Genomic DNA, 21,676 nt, shown 5'->3' on the forward strand with positions numbered 1-21,676 from the left:
TAACTGTAACATAGTGTATGGATAACTGTAACATAGTGTATGGATAACTGTAACATAGTGTATTGACAACTGTAACATAGTGTATGGATAACTGTAACATAGTGTATGGATAACTGTAACATAGTGTATGGATAACTGTAACATAGTGTATGGATAACTGTAACATAGTAACTGTAACATAGTGTATGGATAGCTGTAACATAGTGTATGGATAACTGTAACATAGTGTATGGATAACTGTAACATAGTGTATGGATAACTGTAACATAGTGTATGGATAACTGTAACATAGTGTATGGATAACTGTAACATAGTGTATGGATAACTGTAACATAGTGTATGGATAACTGTAACATAGTGTATAGATAACTGTAATATAGTGTATGGATAACTGTAACATAGTGTATGACGTGCTATGGTTCAGATAGGTCTTTCGTGACTGGACGATATGCTGACATATTTATCACTGAGCTTCTAGGCGTTACTCACGCTGATTTTCAAAACAAGGAAACCTATTTCTGGCGTCCACGTTTTTCACGTGCTTGTGATTTGGCGCACGTACCATCCCGCGACCACGTCGACCCGCCACGTCAACAACAACAGCGTCCACGTCAGAATGAATCAACACTTTCATAATTCTCTTGTTCTGTACCCACTCGTTTAGATATCAAATAATCCAAAATGGAAATGAAAATATATTTAGAAACTGTCAAAATAAACACGAAACTATCTTCACAACTTATCCGTTTTTATCATTTCCGCCCCAGCTTAAAGGTCTAAACATCTGCATATCTCACTCCCAAGAGGTCTGCACAAAAAGTGCCCTTTACAAAGCGCTTCGTAATTGTTGCAAATAAACACTTGTCGAGCGCTATCTTTGAAACGTAACGTAAACGGGGAAAGAAACTGGCGTCCAATGTGTGTTTATACAAGCCAGGAAGTCGTAGAGATAGAGGTTGTAACTCTAGACGTTCTCCGCTGTCTTCCTCAGTCACGGGAGACAACGTGGAGAATGGTAGACTCATTGTTTAATAGAGTTAATGTTATCAGTTTGTTTTTAAAAATGCCACGTACAGATACTCTGGAGACATTTCACCGATGTGTTTGCTGTTTCAGACAATACTATCTTGACTATTGCGCAACGAGGACGAAATCAGGTGCCAATCTTCTTTTATAGAGCTAATAAAAAACGCTGCCGTCAAACTTTAAAGCGCCGAAATTGACGTGACATATCTAGGGGGTTAGTTATTATGAAAACTTTCCGTGTAGGAAGATCTTCCGTGAAGGAGACATTATATATCGGCAGACATGTTTCCTTCTCTGTCATAACTAAATTGAAAGGTCATGAGTAAAGGTCAATATAGAAATGTCGACGACAGTCTGTCCAGGCGTCACAATGCGTGAGAGGGGGGGATGACGTCGGACTCAACGTACTACATAGCAAATTGGATTTGGGCCACGCGTATGCCAAGGCGCACACAAAACACATTCTCGATTATTTTGATAAATATATATTTTTTATCACAGTAGAATAGTGATTAACATCTTAATTCAGTGTACAGAATCAGCGTCCTTTTATCAGTATCCGTAGATTGTGGGTCCGTAGATTGTGGCAATATTTGCTTTGAAGATGATGTTTGGTAAGATTACATTCTTTTGGGTTTCACCAAAGTGGAAAACACACGTAACTCGCCTCTCTGTAGGTTTTCCTCCCTCATTAAGCTGATGATATTGACATCACGTTTAAAGCGGCTTTAGATTCAGCTCAGTCACTCTTCACGATTATATGGTATAATTATTAGTTGACGAAAGTGTGCATTTTCTAGTAGCAGCATTGCATGTGTACCAAGTTGATGGTGAGGAGGGGTGGGTGGGGGTGGATGGGGTGGGGGATGAGGGGGAGGGGTACTTCTAACACAATGGATTGGTATACACATTGTAATTGGTAATTGTGTCGGGCAGAAATAAAACATCCAAATGTTGGCGTTTAGAAATATTTTGAAGTCAACAAGTATGAATTGGACCTCTCTTTACTGACTGGCTTCAATGATGGTACTCATGATAAAGTGGTGATACATTTTGAAAATGAAAGGCTTTGTTCAACGCTTTGAAAATTGTGAATGAATATGCTTATTACATATGTGCATTCTAACATGACTTTCCTAAAGTCAGTATGAATATTAAGATAAAATAACTCGTTCCTTCCTAATCACACTATGATTGTCTGCGGTGACATACTCGTGGTTTGTGTTGACGCTAACAATGTCAGCATGACACGTGACGTCAACAAGACGTAGCTGAACGTCATCGCCAGTGCTGTAATGTGTTTGAAACCAGTTTTACAGTGATACTACTTCTATTGACATGTAAGTTTACAAACTCGCTTATATTGTATGTGTCTAGTTAATATGTTTGTCGTCAGATGATGTTTTGACTACACGTATATATTAACATACTTTTGTTTATATGTTGTGGTGGGGTAACTTCGTGGTTAAAGCGTTCGCTAATCAAACTGAAGACCCTGGTTTGACTACCAGGTACAATGTGTGAATCCCACTTCTGGTGTCACTTGACGTGATGGTGCTGGAATATTGCTAAATGCAGAGAAATACATACTCACTCACTCACGCTTTGTATGACATAGGAAGAAATACCGCAATGACCAACCCGAATCCATTCGGAGAATTAACACTTTTTGCCCCGACGGCAGACGTCCGTGAAGGCAGTAACCTACAACTCCTGACAACATGGTGTTGTCTACAACAGAAGGGGTTAAACTAATAAAACTATCATGTTATTGTTGAACTTTCGAGACTCACTTGACCAAGTACAGCTCAAATCCCTGGGTGTAGAAAAACATGGACAATGTGTAAATACTGCAAGTAAAAACGTGGATGCGATTGCTGTAATAAGTTCAACAAGCTTGGTGTTGACTCTTCTTTGTCCAAATACTGAGCGGAGTTGATGCTCTGGGGGGTGCTGTCACAGCGCATGTTCGCGGCGCCTCCACTCGAGGCGTACATAGTCTAATTAGAGGAGAGTAAGTGTAGAGGGTGCTTTGACATGAGTGTGTCTCAAGTGAGTCAACTACAACTTGTTGGCCGTGGAGGGACTCCCTCAAAGACTTATTTAATACTGCACGTAACCTAATCCCTGATTTAATGCCATTTATCTCTGAACTCAATAGACACACGGATGTATTACATCAGTATTGATCTTACGAAACCAGTGTCAAGCGTGTTGTATCTCTCGAGTGAGGTGCAATTCTGACATGTGTTAGAAATCGGCATGTTGCGACCAGAATGATCTCTTAATGTTAATACTGCTCTATGCTTAATCAGTAGTATCATTTGGCTCTATCAACATTGACAGATAGGATGTGGCGTTATTAATATACATAGTGTTACGTCTGCGTTAGGGACCGACCATGTGAGGGGTGTGTGAAAGAAGGGGAGGGCTGGCATTGTTTATGTAGGCTAGATAGTTTTCAGCTACAGCTGAAAAAAGCAGATATTTAACTAAAATAAAACTTTGAGTCTAAATGATTTTTTTTTAAAAACAGCAACTCCAGGCACAATGTATTTTTCGTGGCAGACACCTTTTGTTCTTCAAAAGTTTGTAGCACAAATATTTGTTTCAATCATTTTCGGGGATAATTTCTCGGCGAATGTCAGGTTCGAAACAGTGTGACAATCCAAAAAATTCCCGCTGCTCACATTCAAGCATGCGACAATATCCATCATGTGCCGACAACACAAATAAAGTGACATTTAAGGTATCAGTTGGCCAACAATTATATCGAAATGACGGCTAGGATCCGGCAAGTTTAGCCACAGGGAATATATTACTAAAACGTGACATTTCCGCCAAGGCATCCAGTATAAGACAGAGCCACGGGGATGCTGAAACTAAATTACCCGGTCCCGGCAACGGAAGTCGTGTAATGAAAACATTCACGTGTCATACAACACGAAATAAATACCAGTGGGAGAAAGTAACTATGCTTAACATGAAGTTCAATTAAATTAATTTATTCTGAAATTAAGTGCATCTTTCAATACACATTCGTGAAGAATCTCGACCTAAGGACATGAATGACAATATGCACGGCATGTTAATGCACGGCGCATGTCTTTGTGTTTGTGTGTTTGTTAGGATCAGGATACTCATACACCTGTTTGTTTTAATATCAACATCACACAACGATATTTTAGCTATCAGGTGCTCATATAATCAATTATGGTTGATCGCATTGCCACGGTTTGCTGGGGATTAGCGTCTACGACCGTGGTTATGTTGCAAAGACGAATGGCGCATTCTTTGTCATATCTTTGGAGACGTGATCAACACTCTTTACTTGCCACGGGCCGGTCGTCCACGTGTGACGTCACAGCAACAAGACAACCATATTCGGTTGGTGCATCTACGGAATCGATACCAGACTCCCACATTACCAGCTTGGAAAATTCTTGGGTTGGGACCAACTTGTGGCAGAACCGTTCGCACCCCGTTGAGGGAGCACAGCATCTGGCCCCGACGCCTAGAGATACGCCCAACTTTGCTTCCACGTCAACGTCAGGCACGCGTAGCGTGGTGTAGACATCATCTGAGGTTCGACGAGAATTGAAGTGTAGTGGTATGGAGTGGCATCACAACGGATGATGGAACACAACTCATCATTGCTAATGGCAATGTGAATGGCGTATGATACCGGGACGAAATCGTTCAAGATCATGTGTACAACGTCACGTTACAGCAGGATAATTGCCGCACATGAATTGCAAGTATTGTAACAAACTCTTTGAGCCAGCATAACAGAGCTGTACTGCCGTGGCCGGTTGTTTCAACAGACATCTCACCCACAGAGCATGTCTGGGATGGAAAGGAGGGACGACTACGACAGGACCGGAATCAGCCGGTAACGCTTGCTCAATTGGGGCAATGGGCTCGACTTGATCTTTGGAACAACATCCTCCGGCTGTTTACAATCACCTGTGATGACACATGCAGATTTCATGATACTACCTTTTCTCAGACGTCATGGACTACCTGTACGCCATTGGCGTCAGTTGTGGCTGCACAGACTTTGTTATGTTGTGTCCCGGCTCAGTGTACCAGTTTTGATCACTGTGCGTCTTAAAAGACAAAACGCTGTCAGTGCTACCACGGCACCCCAGCCTCCCCCCCCCAAACACACACACACACCCTCTTGTATGGATATTGCTGGAGCAACACTGAACTGTTCTGATTGTTTAACACACAAAATAAAAACAACATGTCCAGGTACAAATGGACATCACGTGCACATCCCAAGCAACATATTGGACCAGTATGTTGTATGGTTACTGACAATTCACTAGCGGAAACAAACAGACGAAGGGGTCTTTTCGAACCTTGGATTTTGCATTAAAATGCCTTATTTCTCCTATTATTTTTTTATTTAGCCCAATGGTTTAATCGGAAATCGCGTAGGCAATCCAGGTTGCTCTCAGTGGCATATTGTATTGATGTTAGGTACTTGACCAAAACCAGCGGTTAACACTTTTGTATTTTTGTGTGCTTCTTTTGTTCACCTCCATCAGTTTATCCAACACTCACTTATGTCTGCGCACATTATAGAAGTGGCAGCAAGTATGATACCGAGACCGCATGTGAAACTGTCTACGCTGGGACATGGACACATGGCAGGTGCATCCTGAAAGCTGAATCAATGTTTCAGCACATCTACCATAAGAACTACGTCTAAGTGCACATTCAGAGACGGATAATATTTTTTAAGAAATACTAAAATAAAATTACAGATTTATATACAAGCAGGTTTATCTCAATATGCATATTTATCATCTTGTACATTTCTGCCTGTCTATTTCATATCAAAATGAGGAAATTAAGGAAGAAAATTATCGATATAATCTCAAAATGTCAGGTTTTTGAAACCTGAGACATTTTGAAGAAAAACGACATAATCATATTCACCGCTTCTCAACAGTGAGCACGTCGCCATGGAGCCCTCATCATTCACAGGAACCCTGACAATTGCTTCTCATCACAAGCACCGAGCCGTTTATTCCATCCCTGTATCACAACCGTGTACCTTCAGTCCCTCCACAACAACTCCCGCTGTTAAAGTCAACTCCGTCAGAGTCAAGAATGCCAGGTCGGATATATAGATGCTATTTTACGAACAATCTGCCGCATCCCGACCCGGTTTTTCTGTTTTATTATTGGTGTAAGAGATGTATGTTATATAAGGTTTCAATCTATTCTGAATCGGACCGAAATGTAAGCATTCACTCAGTCAGGCCGTTTGTCAGTGAGGAGATCTTATATGGTTGTTTTTAACAACTTTTAAAGGACGGGAAGCTATTAAGATAGAAAGGTGTACGCTATACACGTAAACAGATTAAGTAACAGATTGCCTGCGTTTATAGCAACGGCATATCTGGAACAACATTCAAAATGGTATCTCTCACAGCACAAGGAGCGACAAGAAGCAATCATCTAAATTAAATAGTGTTGACAGTAAAATGGTGGAAACGTTTTACCTTGTCGGTGACATGCTAATATATGTACTGTTATCGTTGCATTTTGGATAAAAACTTACTTTAAGAATATGGATGTGTATATACATATGAGCAATGATTGGCCTGAAACCGCCGGAAGTCACATCAACGGGTAAGATGTTTGGCCCACTAAGTACCTGCCTGGGACAGTGATGACTAAACTGTCTACGTCGCCGCAATTCGCTTCGCATAGTTGCGTCCCTTTGACGTTAAAGGATTCTATGATCGTATGTTCGAATCAGCATCACATTGCGTCACAATACAACTGAAATTCGGCTTAAAGCGATGTTAAAACCCAACTCACTCGACCACTTGTCACTGCACATTTAGGCAGCAGGCAGCAGACAAGGAATATGTCAGTCAACTTTGCTATTGCTAATGAACAACCAGGACACAGTTAGTAATATATTGGGAAAAGGAGCACACAGTTATCAACTTGCCTTTCACTGCCGTGTCCTCCTGCTGTACTCTCCAGTGTCTTGTTCTTGGTGAAGAGGCGGTGCAGTTATGTAAAAACTAATCTTAACATCTTTTGGTTTTTAAGTTTTAATACAAATAACACGTATAAAAAATAGGGGTTGGGATGGTTTAAATAATACATCTTTTTTCTGGAATAATTCTGCCTTATCCGTACTATGTTCGAATTGAGAAGAGAACCTACTTGAGTTGAAGTGTTTACTGTACATTGATAGCAAGTGTCTTGGTTTTCGCAGATTGAGCATAAGCTCATCGTTTCGAAATTCTCACGGCCTTCATACGCGGACAGGGAAATAGCATCCGGCGACGTCGGTGCTGTAGGGCGACACACTGTGTATAAATGTCTGGTCCAGTAGTAAATCGGGGAGTATGACCTTATATGGACTCCCTGTCTTAATCAATCGCACCATTTTTCACGAATTCACAATCTCATTGCAGCAAGACACTACCCCCCCCTCAATTTCATCTTTGACCCAACTGCGTAAGATAATGTTCGCTTATCAAAGCTGCACTAAGTCGTAGGATCTGATATCATATTGTTTACATTATAAGTCTCACATTATCCACTGTTTGTGCAGAAAGTCCTTATCGGACCAGGATTTACTTCAATATTTTGACTTCATGGCCAAGGGAGATCACTCTAGCCGCGGGAGGCAGCTGGTGTTTATACATAAGGATGCAGTTTCAGTGCAGATTGCTCGATTTGTCTTTTCCGCCGGGATCTATTGTTTAGGCGTGCTAAAATACATTCCGTCTGCAGCAGATGTCCCACAGCAAGCAGACAACTCACATAGATGTTGTCGATTCAGACGCCCTTTAACAAAATAGAACCTTTTTTCTCAGTTACATATAAAGATGGATTTGTGTTTATTATTTGATGTCGTCGTGTCGATATTTGCAAGGTCGTTAGGTCACATATCATCGATCTCCTCGGGGAGGGTATCGTCAGATCACGTGATTACTCTCAACCAGACCGTACAATACAAAGTTACACAATCTAGGTTTCGCGCCAAGATCGCATGAAACGTATGGACGTGATTAATGTTATGTCTTTAAAATAGCATAACGCAATTCAACGTCTGTAACGTGTAATTAGTGCATTCATGCAAGTGTATTAAAATGTAAGAAACTCAAAGGAACGAAACGTGTAAGTACATAACAGTATTTAGTTTCAATCCTTTAAACACTTATTATAAGGCCATCAAATAACAGTGACTTTGTGACGCTTGAAGTTATACATAACTGGTTTTTATTCAATTTCGTGAAAATATGTTGTGTGTACCTTGATATGCTCGTTGTTATTTCTTCTCGCTTGGCACGAGGTCAGTTATGTAGGCACAATCATGTTTTTTCCCCCCAGGGTAAGTTGTTTGGAATCAATAATTCTAATCAGTGACTTGGGTTGAGTGTCTGAAATCTGATTATACTGAAAACGCAATCATACTGTTCCCCTTCTAACATAGTTGCAGAACATAATTGAAAGTATATCAGATGAATAGATTTTAAATTTCTTTTGCACACAATCGAGTAATGTGACTGTTCGGATTGAACACTTTTCTGTGTTGGAAGCATTACACAACTTTAACAAGTTACACAACCTTCACTTTTAACAAAAGTCATGCATTACAACCTTTGATCTTATGTCTTAAAGCAAATAATATGGAAGAAAAGTTTTAGTTTAAAAATGGGGGATTGTCGTGTTGCTGTGTTAACCTCTGAAACACAGGAAACAGTGGATATGATAAAGGTCTAACTGCTTCCAAACGGTAAATATGAGTAAACGCATGTTGGTATTATCCTAATAGGATTTCTTTCCCCCAAGACCCCATGTCACATTACACACAGGCCCGTGTTCTTATCTGTACATGCTGCAAGAAAAGGGCAGATAACTGCGGATGATGTTAAACAAATGTCAGCCATGTTGTTTTACAAGATAACCCATTGCCGAACACGAGCCGGCAAGTGTACATATGTTCAACCCAGACGCCTGGTCCATGGGAGTTGATGGGATCGCAGATTCACGGATTCACGGGATCACAGATTAACTTATCACAGAACATGTTGTTACCTCTTTCATCGGCGCATAGATCTTATCGCGTACATGTTCGCACAACAGCTGGCACGAAGGTTGGCAACTGGATGACATTACAAAAAGAAACGGTTATCTTTAGAGTCAAACTTCGTTAATCGAGACAATGTCGTTTCCATTCAAATAATCCGGATTGAAAGATGCTTGGGTTATAGAATAGTAGCACATATGTAGACGTGAGTGGGTGAGTGTGTTTCCCTGAACACCTGGTGTCATCACTGATTTTCAGTGATCCATTATTTTGCCTTTTACGCACAAATGAAATCTGTTTCGGCAGATACGCAAGGCTGATTAATATATGGCGTTGATGTAATATATTTAGGTCACCTTTTGCAACATTGGAGTAAAACGATTAAACCACCGGACTACCCTGCCGCCCTTTTGGATATGAGGGTTTCCGGATTGTAAGGATCCAGTATGGCGAGTCATGATTCTATACCAAACGTTCGAAGCTGTTTCTACCAGATAGAGAAATCTGTTGCTGATGACACCACATTTGTCTGATCTGAACAGTTCTTGAATTCAACCAACCAGCAGTGTACGTAGTGTTCCTGGGGTCAGACAAGGTGGTGACGTTAGAGAAATCTTGTCTGTGATGATGTCGCAGCTTAGAGAAACATGACGGCAGAGTAACATCGTTTGCTGGCATGATTGAGCGAGTGGCTATTGAAGTTCAATGACAACTCACTTCATGTTATCTAACAACTCTTTAACTCAACTTCCCTTTTGTGTTCTGATCTGTGTTCACGTTGTGGTCAGACATTTTCGAGTGAAACACATTACGTGTGGCACAATAAATATTTGCCAATGCATAAACAAATAAGTTTCAATTAATATAATTATGACGTCATCTGCAGACAAATGACGTATTTCGTTGTGCTGAGATGAGGCTCTGAAGCGTTTTATGATCTATTATTCAAATATCAATCAAACTTAACAGCTTATGAATATGATAGACTATAAGTCATGTTCCCGTACCGAAACATAGACACCCAGGAAAGAAGTAAAATAGATTCTCCATGAAAATTCGAGAAGATTGTCTGACTTCCTAGCAATCTCCGTTTCTCATCCAATCAGAATAGCACATTATAATGACATTTGTTTTGAAATTATCAGAGTTATATATCAGAAAGTGACTAAAACGAGGCATAGGATATTGTTCCTTTATTCTGAGACATATTCCTATATTTGTTGCTATCAATGTCATCAGGCCCACCACGCTCCCAGGTGGAATGATACCGAGATGCTAGTATATAGAAGACATGAACATGAAGCTCGAGCAGGTGGTTTTTATCTAAATTTATTAATACTCTAATGAGGCTGGCAACCGCCGAACGAGGTTATAATTGCCGCTGTCTACGAGGATAATACCAGTAATGTTGGCGTCGGTATACATGTATATGTTTACTGATTATTGGTGTGAGGAACGCGACGCCCCTATCATCGGGGTCATCACACACAAGGGGATGGTCTAAATTAATAAATTGCTTGGCTCTATAAATGTTAATTTCCTGTCGGTTAGTTTGTTGATAATGTGGTTTGGTGTTGATCGTTTGTTAATTTAAAACACTTGTTCTCCGTTTGAATCTTTTTCTGATGTAGGTGTACATTAGCTTAGGTGTAGTTAGAGTAGATCTCCTTGGCTTAACACGAGAGTGATTATTGTATGTGTTATTTTGATCTTTTGGGGCAGATGTAATTACACTGTAAACAATCTCACAGATGAAACGCGGAATGGCGTGAATTATATTTAGTTTGCGAGTGTACGTGGATCGAAAGGAATGCACAAGGTCAACTTGGAGTTCCGTATACAGTCATTGTGCTTCGTTCTTCAACCATGGTAGTTCTAATAACGGCAGTAGTTGTAATGCACTTGCGCGTGCTGCATGCACTGTTATAAGATGCTTGACAACTGCAAGATGTAACGGTACCCTATAGTTTGTTTGTTTGTTGTTTAAATGTTCCTGAGTGCTCTGTTACTAATCGAGCCTGGACCAGACAGGCCAGTGACTCATGTCATGAGCATCGATCTACGCAGCTGGGATGACATGCTTCAACCTCGTCAGCGAACCTGACTACCCGATCCCGTTAGTCGCCTCGAGCGACAATCGTGTAACGGTGCGGTGAGCTATATGTATGCATAATGCATTAGGGACGAATGCCTTTTAGTATTATTATTATTTGTACGGGTAAACCGAGGACAAATCTAGTGTCCGATTTCTTTAGCTGTGTAAATGCATTACGCATACATATAGCTCACCGTACCGTCCTGACCCGTGAAGATCCGGGCTAGAATAGGTCTTCAGCAACCCATGCTTCCCGTAAGAGGTGACTAACGGGATCGGTTGGTCAGGCTCGCTGACTTGGTTGATGCATGTCATCGTATCTCAATTGCGTGGATCGATGCTCATGATATCAGTCACTGCATTGTCTGGTCCAGACTCGATTATTTACAGCCGTCATATAGCTGAAATATTGCCGAATGCGGCGTCAAACAACATTCAAACAAACAAAACAAACAAACCGTAGCTTCCTCTATTGAAGAATTCTCTCCTGTAGTGCAGTCATGGAAACCAAAACGTATTCGTTCTCGTAGTCGGGGTTTCTGGATTAACGGGGTCTGTACTAAGGAGTTTCACTGAGTATACCACTAACAGGTTCCACTATCTGGAATAACCTCTCCTTCATTATACCGCGCCTATGATATGAATACATTTTATTCATAGCGTGAATAAACACAAATCGCGGAAGATTCCCGCCTGGTCAGTTTGCACACATTTCCCGGCGTTACAGATAGATAGAGCTAATGTGTTAAAGGCTCCTGGCGTTGTGGCGGAGAGCCGCCTCCTCCTGCCGCCCTGCGTTGTGTACAGCTGAACGTGGTTGTCAGGCTGGTTGTTCCAACAAACACACGCTGACTTAACCAAACATCAGATCTCAGTTGTCTATCAAGCAGTCTCATTCTGCTTCTACAGAAAATAACTGTCATTTCTCCTAATTGAATGTAAATATTGAGGGCCATGTTGGATTGTTTCTTACAAATGGCAGTTTGAGGTCACTTCGTTCAGCCTGCTATGATGTCTACCCTGGTTAAAGATGCTTGACATGTTGGCTTAGCTGCCTAGAGGTTCATAAATGCGTATACCTGACTCATGTATAGCTCATATGTACCCACAGGTATAGTTGTGATCGTGTTTGAAAAACTTCTCTTTTCTTGGAAAATGTAAATGTTTGAGAATATACAACTCATGTGTGAATTTATTCAAACCTTTTCCATATTCAAATTATGCAAAGCCATTTCTCAAGTCGTAGTTGTATAGCCATTATTCGTCTTATACCCCATTCACATTTACAACAGTAACTAACGTGTGTAATTTTACACAATGTGTAACTATACATACGTGCGTATATGTAAAATTACTATGCGTTCACATGAAAAGCATCTCAGGTGTGTAAATAAAGTATGTAAATTGTGTATGGCACACACTTTCGTCAGTCTGTTCACAAAACAGGTTGTTTTCCAAACAAAGCTGAATGAGAAGAGAGTTACTTCACCGAAAAGTTTTGCGTGAAGCAACATGTGTTTGGTTTAATTTGTACATAAAGTTTTGACTCCTTGAAACCAAAAGAAAATACATACCGCCCAACTCTGTATATACGCATAAAAGTTGACAACTGTTGACAGTTTGTTTGGTGTTGGCAAAAGAACAGATATTAATCAGATCATCATCTTACGTTAACATAAACGTTCACATTGCAACATATACGCACAGTGCAAATTTACATTTACATTTGCACCTGCTCCAGACATGATGCAAATTTGATCCTGGTGTAAATATACACACATGAGTAAACACGTTCACATGACAAGTATACTCATGAATTATGTATTTCTACACACGCATGCACATATACACACATATGTACATGTGCGCATGTGAACAGGGTATTAGCTGAAACCCATTACACATTAAAACGGCACACTTCCCCCTGGTTTTGTTCTGTAGGTGTGTACAAAGGACATTCAATTTTCCATTATAATTAATCAGCCCCGAACACCTTATGATCTATGTATCAGAATGACTCATCCTCATCAGTGGTTAAAAGGGATCAACATCCATGCTACTTCATGATCTATCTAGAAAGGCTTTTAAAATATATATGCATTTTAAATATTTATCATAATAATCACAATGCTGATGCAGAAAATATTTTGAATATAATTTCCGGATTATATTTTAAATATGATGTTAATACTTTGTGTCGGGGAAATTCACCTCATCCGTTAACGAGATGCACATGGGCCCATCACACAGTTACGCTGTTCTCCCCGCTAACTACCTCCCGACACACCTGCTGGTTCCTTACCACACGTGTCAAAATATGTCAATCAATTATACTAAACCTTCCCCTGTCAGTCACTGTTTATATTGGCAGTGGAACCTTGGCGGGTCAATGCACCAACTACATTTGACCCAGTGTGTGTAGCTCACTGACCTCGCTGAACTGCTTGTCTGTCTTATTAATGGCTTGTACACACAAAGCAAACTTTATCACGAAATGACTTGTTCACAAACGCCCTGGCCTGGAATATATACTATAATATTGCATATATTTCTACAACGACTAGTACTTCAACTTGTTGACCAATCTGTTGTTCGGCTATTTGCTGTGTAGAGTTACTTCCCTTAGCTGTCGGGATCCGCTGTTGAGCACAAATCCCTATTCTCCCAGATTAAGATAATACATGTGATATACCTAAAATACTTCACATTTTATTGTATTTGAAATAGTGAAGTTTGATGTGTGTAGTTCCAACCATATGCTTCGCACTATATGACCTGACAACGAAATGCCACTGAAGAAAGGGCAAAAAGTTGGTTGACTAAATTGACATATTTTTGGTATTAACTTTATCTGGTTGCCAGCCAGACGGCGTGAGTGATGAAGCAGCCATGTGTGATACATCTGTGACATGATGCGTGAGCTATCTGAGATCTATTTCTCCACATCTGTGACGCGGGTTGTTGCTCCCGCAGTGGTGTAATCTGTAAGCGATTAGTAGCCAGGTAGCCACGCCTTTAATCCTCAAATGGAATCGACCACATTCAGGGTTCCTATCGACAACTACGTACAGTAATGTTTTACTTTGATGAATATACAACTTCACGGGGTTGTGTAACATGAATAGACCTGGCGTACACACATACGGACAGGTGTGTGTGTTTGTGTGTGTGTGTGTGTGTGTGTGTGTGTGTGTGTGTGTGTGTGTGTGTGTGTGTGGAGGGGGTGGCTGTAGAGAGAAAACGGGGGACAGTGTCATGTATGTCAGCTCTACTTCATCTGTCGCTACTTCAACATCTGCGAATGGGCCACAGGCCCTCGATGATCAAAGGGAATATTCATCCTTCAATATGTGATGCGTTATATTGATCAGTCAGCGTGATAAAGAAGACATAGGCATGTAATATGTGTGAAATAAGGCTGATGATTTTATTTCTTAAAGTATGCTACTCTATATGCCCACCGACTGCGAGTTTACATTTTTACAGCTGCAAATTGAGGCAGTTCGCGCGTTGTGTGTGTGCCTTGACAATAACTGAAAGACAGGAGTTGCAACATGGTAGAGAGTCAAACAGTTGATTAAGGGCCACACTACAAATTATACAACCCAACATGTGATTATGTATTATGTGTGTCCGGATGGTAGATGAATGAGTGAGGGAGTATGGTTTTATGCCGCTTTTAGCAATATTTCAGCAATATCACGGCGGGGGACACCAGAAATGGGCTTCACACATTGTACCCATGTGGGGAATCGAACCAGGGTCGTCCGCGTGACGAGCAAAGGCTTTAACCACTAGGCTACCCGACCGCCCCAGGATTGTAGATGAATCGCACTGGTTGTTTAGGATGTTGTACGAACAGGATGCGATTTGAGCTTGACCTGACTCATGTTTAGCTTCATTTCATAAAAACAAACGTAAACATTTACATCTGTTGTTGTCTCCAAACTTCCGTAAACGTGTTGACTGTATCCTTATCAGGAGTTGAGTGGTATAGTTCAATACATCCAGCGTATCCAGATATTTTTTCATCATCTGATTTTTTCAAGCATGTTTGGGAAGAGAACATCCCAGCCAACTGCCCCAACCAATAATAACTGACGCATTTCAAGAGTCCGTTCTCGTTGTGAGAGTTGGACTGAGTGGCAGGTACATCGACACCACACAGCTCGAAATTGCAAAACCGGTAACCTACATGTATACTCACTGCACCAAATGAAACAGAACATGCTAGCGCCAGGCTGGTCAAATGTCCTGTGTATAGCTTAGCAAACTTGATTCAGAGCGTGTGTAGGTCAGGCACAGTGGCGGGGTCGAATCTTAACATTTGAGCAACATGTAATTTTAGGTGTTCTCTTGCGTTCCGGTAGAACTCCCCCTTCCTACTACTGATGTAGGTTGACACAGGACTATATGCTCGATGTCCCAGTGTCGCCTGGTTACAGAACTCGTTTTTTGAGACGTTGTCATCATTGCAACCTGTTTCTTTATGGTCATTGTCTCTACGTTCTTATATCAACATGGTAATCATTAATTGCTGGATATTAATAAAATGGGAGAAAACGACAAGTGATGTTTAAACTATGTTATTGTTTCGCCGGACATTTTGCCTATGCCTGCTACTCTTTAAGGCGATGATATATGCAGAGTGTTTTACATGTTACCTGAGAGTTATCTCCCTTCTCTTCCAGTCGTGGTCCTGTGTGCTTCGCCCGACTCCGTGAGAGACATTATGATCCATGCCCACGACCTCAACTTCGACAACGGGGAATATGTCTTCTTCAACATTGACCTCTTCTCCAGGTATGCACGATTTCTTTCGAACTATTTTCAATTTTCAAGATGAGATATGTAGTGGATCAAGGCAAAACGTCTAAAGTTCAAATCAGGAATACCAGACCTTTCACGATTATGAATAAAAAGCGGTGGAAAAAATTGCTTTCGTCTTAAACATCAGGGAAAATTTATGCAAATATGTCGTTTAAATACATCATCGTGGGAATATTTGGAAAGGATATTGAAAATACGAGGTACGAGGTAGCAAACAAAATGTGATATTGAATTCTTGCAGAGTTGTATTTATTTATTACAACGATTACGCGTGTAGTAAGTCGGTGAGTTGGGCTTTGAAGCCCGAATTGAATATTAATATTTCAAGTCATATCACGGCGAGGCGGCTGTGTTGGAGGAAGGTTCATATGGTGCTGGCTAGACAAGGGCCTAAAATCTAGAAATCGAAAAAACGAAAGCGGATCCTGACACGACTAAGGGACGACAATTTTCACAGCGAGATAGGACACGTGTACACAAAGCATTTGGTGAATACTTGCATCATACATCTACTTGAAAATGTATAAAACCTATATTTATTTGATCGCAGTCTAATAATTCGTATAAAACTCCAATGCCTCATCCATGCAATATACATTTATGTATGTCCAGCAAAAATGAAAGCGAGGCTTCCTGGTATCGAGAGGATGATCCACCGGAAAGAAACGAAAAGGCCCGAAAGGCATACGAGGCCTTGATGACGGTGACCCTCCGAAAACCGACAAGTCCCGCTTACAGAAAATTCTCGGAGGAGGTGAAAAGAAGAGCCCAGGTCATGTACCCGGATTTCACGTACGGAGAGGAAGAGGTGAGTGACATAACGGTGACTGAGTGAGTGAGTTGGATTTAACGACGTTCTAACAGTAAACCACTTGTATCACGGTGTGTCAGCTTGATGTTGGAGGAAAGCCCGAAGGGATGTAGATCTAAGACGTTTACAACCCTGGTGAAACCCACGAGCACGGATATGGTGCAAACCGGGGTTCGAAATCACGAACATAGGTTTCAGGCGTGCTCAAGAGACTCACCTCCGCACAGCGAAATGCGGTGCCTTAAACGACTGGACCATTATCACTGTATATACTATATGTTCACAGAAGCGAAGCAATGGCGTGTTTCATGAAGGATATTTCTTGGTGTGCATGTTCTATATCATGATAATATCTTTAAGTGGCACTTTGAAGCTGCAGTAAGAACCAAGGGAGGATTCGTTACAGATACTTAATTCAGTGTCTTTATCAAGTAAATGGACTTTATCAAGCAATCCCCTTTCTTAATACTATTACCAGCATCTGTACCCAAACGTCACATTATAATCCATAGGCAAAATTTGTCTTCAGTTCATGATCATTGGAAACTAATAGATCTTATGTGACATTCATAAAAATGAAGAAAGAGAAATGTTTTCCATTTTTTTATTTACACTGCTAATATCGCTGAAGCAACGGCCATTAGGAGTTGCTTTGATCTTTGATTACAGTTCAACTAACTGTTGAATATGTTCGCAATAAGGTTGGTTATATCAATACATCAGATTTTCTCATGATTTGATTAGATTTGTTTGTTGTTTAATGTCGCACTCAGCAATATTCTAGCTATATGGCGATGGTCTGTATAAATAAGTCTGGACTTGACAATCCAGTGACTGACATCATGAGCATCGATCAATGCACTTGAGATACGATGACATGCATCAGCCAAAGTCAGCGATCTTGACCACCCGATCCCGTTAGTCGCTTACGTCAAGCATAGTCGCCTTTTACGTACTAATGAGGTATGGCTAAACTGACGATGTGGAGAACGCAATGAGAAGAATGGTACTATCAGGATATGTTGAAAGCCGCGGTGATTCCAAGTTAGTATAGGTATTTCGGCCTTTATTTGTCGTACGACACGATTATGTGGATCGTGCGGTCAAACGGATCGACGTAATCGATCGCGTGTCATATCACACCCGGCGGCGTGGGGCGTTCTTCATAACATCAATCACTGGATTGTCTCGTCCAGGTTTGATTATTTAAAGTCCACCGTCATATACTAGTGGCCTAAATATTGCCGAGTGCAGCTTTAAACAATTTCCACACATGGTTAATTAGTTGACGACCGGGGATAACCATCTCTCATCAGAGAACAGCAAATATTATTGTCGATTCTCTCACTTGGAGGACACCTTCGTAAAGCTTTAAGTCTATAAGACATTACTTCCCATTCACGCACCCTCTTTCACCATGCGTATACTAAACTCATCAATAGAACTCAAGTCAGAACACTCTGTTATTTCATATTACTATTGTTAATCATTCATAGCATGAAGATAAAATCGTGTGTTACCAACTTTTGAGGAGATATAGAGAATCTCACCCGAGTGTCTTTGATATCAAATATATCAACACGAGTTGACAAAAGTGGAAACAACTACAAGGCTTGCCGAGGAATTTTTCCACTTTTATTATCGTTTTATACGATGTATTTGATATCAACAGACACGAGGGTGAGATTATATTTATCATCCAACGTCATTCTACCGAACTTTTCAGTTTGTAGACAGTAATAAGCAGTGTCTAAGTGTAAAAAGTACTGCTAACACCTTCAGTAGTGGAGCCATTAGTGATGTCATTTGATTGTGACGTCATGGTAACCAATGACGTTACAATGGTCTGCAAAGCATTGTGATGCAATTTCATTGCAGCCATATCTACAATGTAGATCTCACCCAAGCGATATCTACTGTGGGATCCAGTTTTGGATGATAAATGTCATTTTTCACATTTACGGTGGAATGTAGTGTTTTACATGGAAATGACGTTGCATTATTATGAGGTTACAACATCACTACGTGTACTACTAACACATTTATGCAAAATTGTAACTATTTAGTTTTATTGATTGGGCGTGTAGATTGTGAATACAAATGCTGGTTCCTACTTCAGGTAAACAGTTTCGTGGGAGCCTTCCATGACGCCGTCATCCTGTATGCCTTGGCCCTGAACGAGACTATTCAAGCGGGAGGCAAAATATCTGACGGTGCCAATATAACCAGGCGAATGTGGAACCGGACCTTTGAAGGTGATTACCTCGATCAGTGTAGAGTTCGCTTCCCACACAACTATCTCGAGTATTTGTTTTTGTCAATAGTAAACATGTCATATTTCGAAAAGCCGGCGACAGCAGAAGTTTTCAGTTAGAAATCAGAGGTGATAACACCACGTGATGAAGTACGTTACACAGCGGGATAGGCACGTGTCACCCAAATGTTGTTTGCAGGCATCTACGAGTTAGCCAATTGTCACCCAACTATTGTTTGCAGACATCACCGAGTTAACCATTTCTCACCAACTGTTGTTTGCAGACATCACCGAGAAAACCATTTCTCACCCTACTGTTGTTTGCAAACATTACCAAGTTAATAATTTCTCACCCACTGCTTTTTGTACGTGCCAACCAACTGTTGTTTGCAGACATCACCGAGATAGGCACGTGTCACCCACTGTTGTTTGCAGGCATCACCGAGTTAACCATCTGTCACCCAACTGTTGTTTGCAGGCATCACCGGCACAGTCAGCATCGACGCCAACGGCGACCGGAACGCCGACTACTCGCTCCTGGACATGAACCCTGACTCCGGCAAGTTTGAGGTAGGTCTACAACATGGAGGCTGCACTAAACACTCCAGCGTATACATGTATGTGGTCAGAGATGATGCGTGTCATCGCACCCCGACAGCGTGGATCTGTGCTCATTCCACCCACCGCTGTATGCCCTGGCCCAGATTATGTACATACAGCCGTGATGTTGGTTTGTTTGCTTGTTGTTTAACGCCGCACTCAGCAATATTCCAGCTATATGACGGCGGTCTGTAAAATAATCGAGTCTGGACCAGACAATCCAGTGATTGACATCATGAGCATCGATCCACGCAATTGGGATCGATGACCTGTATCGACCAAGTCAGCGAGCCTGACCACCCGATCCCGTTAGTCGCATTTTTAGACAAGCTTAATTGCCTTTTACGGCAAGCATGGGTTGGTGAAGACGTATATACAGCCGTGATGAAGGTGGAATAGTGCCATCTGCGGCGTACAACAGCATTCACCCACTCACGGCATAATGGCGATGAATTCTAAGGCGCAGAGTTGTGTCCCTTTGTCACGCCAGAAACCTATAATCGTTGGTCCAAAAACCGGTTCGCCCAAATATTTTTCTAGTTTTGTCAGCACCAAACCAGTATTCGATGGTTTCACCGTAGTGGTAAACATCTGAGACGAGCATCCCCTCAGGCTTTCCTCCCATACTAATAAGCTGACCCGCCGTGATATAAATGGAATACTGTTAAAATCGGCGTTAAAATCAGTTTACTCACTCATTCACATATAAACATAGCGATGAAATCTATCACTCGTTATTCACACAAAAATGACATATATCACTCTTTCTGTGACACACAGTTTACATTACAGGCCATTCAAGTAATTAAGTTTCAATAAGACATAATTTTTCCATTCCTTTAATTCTCACAGTATTTCAGCTTAACACGAACTGGATTTAGCATGGCTACATATTCCAAATTTCCACTGCTTCATGAAAATATTTCCACAACACTGACATAAAAAAATGGCGTGGTTATACATTTATTTCTGAAGTCTCAGAATGTCATGTGCAATAAATGCCAAAATGGGTTACATGGAATAGGCACAAATGTTAACACATAGACACAAAAAAGTTGGTTCGGAAAATCAATCATGAAGATTTAATAAAATTGATAATCAGGTTTAACATAAGACCCTATGGCGTGTTACTTTTATAAACTTACCGGTACTTTAATTTGTTGGACTGACAGAAGGCACGCGCGTTACTGATGTCGACAACCTCGCGAGGTGCACGCTAGGAGCGAGAGGGAACTGTCGTCACGGCTTCTGTATCAATGTTCGTTAAGGCAAGGTTCACACAGTGCCGATTATGACTTCCGTTTGAGATCAGACAGCGCTACGACACGAAAAGTGAAAAAGTCGGATTACTATCCTCAATGATCTTGAATGTCCTTTCATTGTCTGAACGCAGTCGTATACGTTGGTAACAGAGTCCTATGGATCGGGGAAGGTCCAGAGAGGTCAGCCAAGCACTCACGACAGTATGGTGCGTCCCGTAACATTCGGGAAACTCAGCCGATTTTGTTTAGTCGGATTACAATCGTGACTATGTCGTGACAGATTCTGCTGTGTCGGATCAAAATCGTAACAATGTCTTGTGTTGTCTGGACGGTGATCTGTAGATCGGGACGCTGTCGTGATGAACGGGCATGAATTTTTCATTGCCGTTTCTTGTCGATTGAGTCCAGATTGCGTCCAGATGTTGCAGATACCTGTCCGGTGACTGTCTGATCTCTGTCGGATCGCATTCGGGAGAATCAGGACGATGTCGGCACAGATTCGGTCGTTTTTTACCAGGCGAAAGATACAAATAGGATCAGATTCGGATTGAGAACGGGAGAATCGGGACGAATTCGGCTGGAAACGGCTGAATAGGGACGCTTCCTGAATAATATCTGATTGTTTGTGAGTTTCCCGCCACGAATCACAGGATCTTGATCAGACTTTTGACAAATTTTAATCGGAAATGGTCCTATCAAGGACGGCAGTAAAAATCCTGATCTC

General features: G+C 41.2%; 1 protein-coding gene across 3 annotated transcripts in view; it reads left to right on the forward strand.

Annotated features, from left to right (window-relative positions):
* The window catches only part of LOC124152597 (atrial natriuretic peptide receptor 1-like), a 243,628-nt gene that overhangs the window by 154,879 nt on the left and 67,073 nt on the right, over positions 1 to 21,676 (forward strand). For all 3 annotated transcript variants that reach the window (XM_048395072.1, XM_048395073.1, XM_046525577.2), the window contains exons 2-5: positions 15,887 to 15,998; positions 16,638 to 16,833; positions 18,956 to 19,091; positions 19,569 to 19,660. In XM_048395072.1, the coding sequence (XP_048251029.1) occupies positions 15,887 to 15,998; positions 16,638 to 16,833; positions 18,956 to 19,091; positions 19,569 to 19,660 (536 nt within the window). The remainder of the gene's footprint in view (positions 1 to 15,886; positions 15,999 to 16,637; positions 16,834 to 18,955; positions 19,092 to 19,568; positions 19,661 to 21,676) is intronic.

The sequence above is a fragment of the Haliotis rufescens genome, unplaced genomic scaffold (genome assembly GCF_023055435.1).
Source record: "Haliotis rufescens isolate VD_foot unplaced genomic scaffold, xgHalRufe1.0.p SCAF_14, whole genome shotgun sequence".
NCBI classification, from domain to species: domain Eukaryota; kingdom Metazoa; phylum Mollusca; class Gastropoda; order Lepetellida; family Haliotidae; genus Haliotis; species Haliotis rufescens.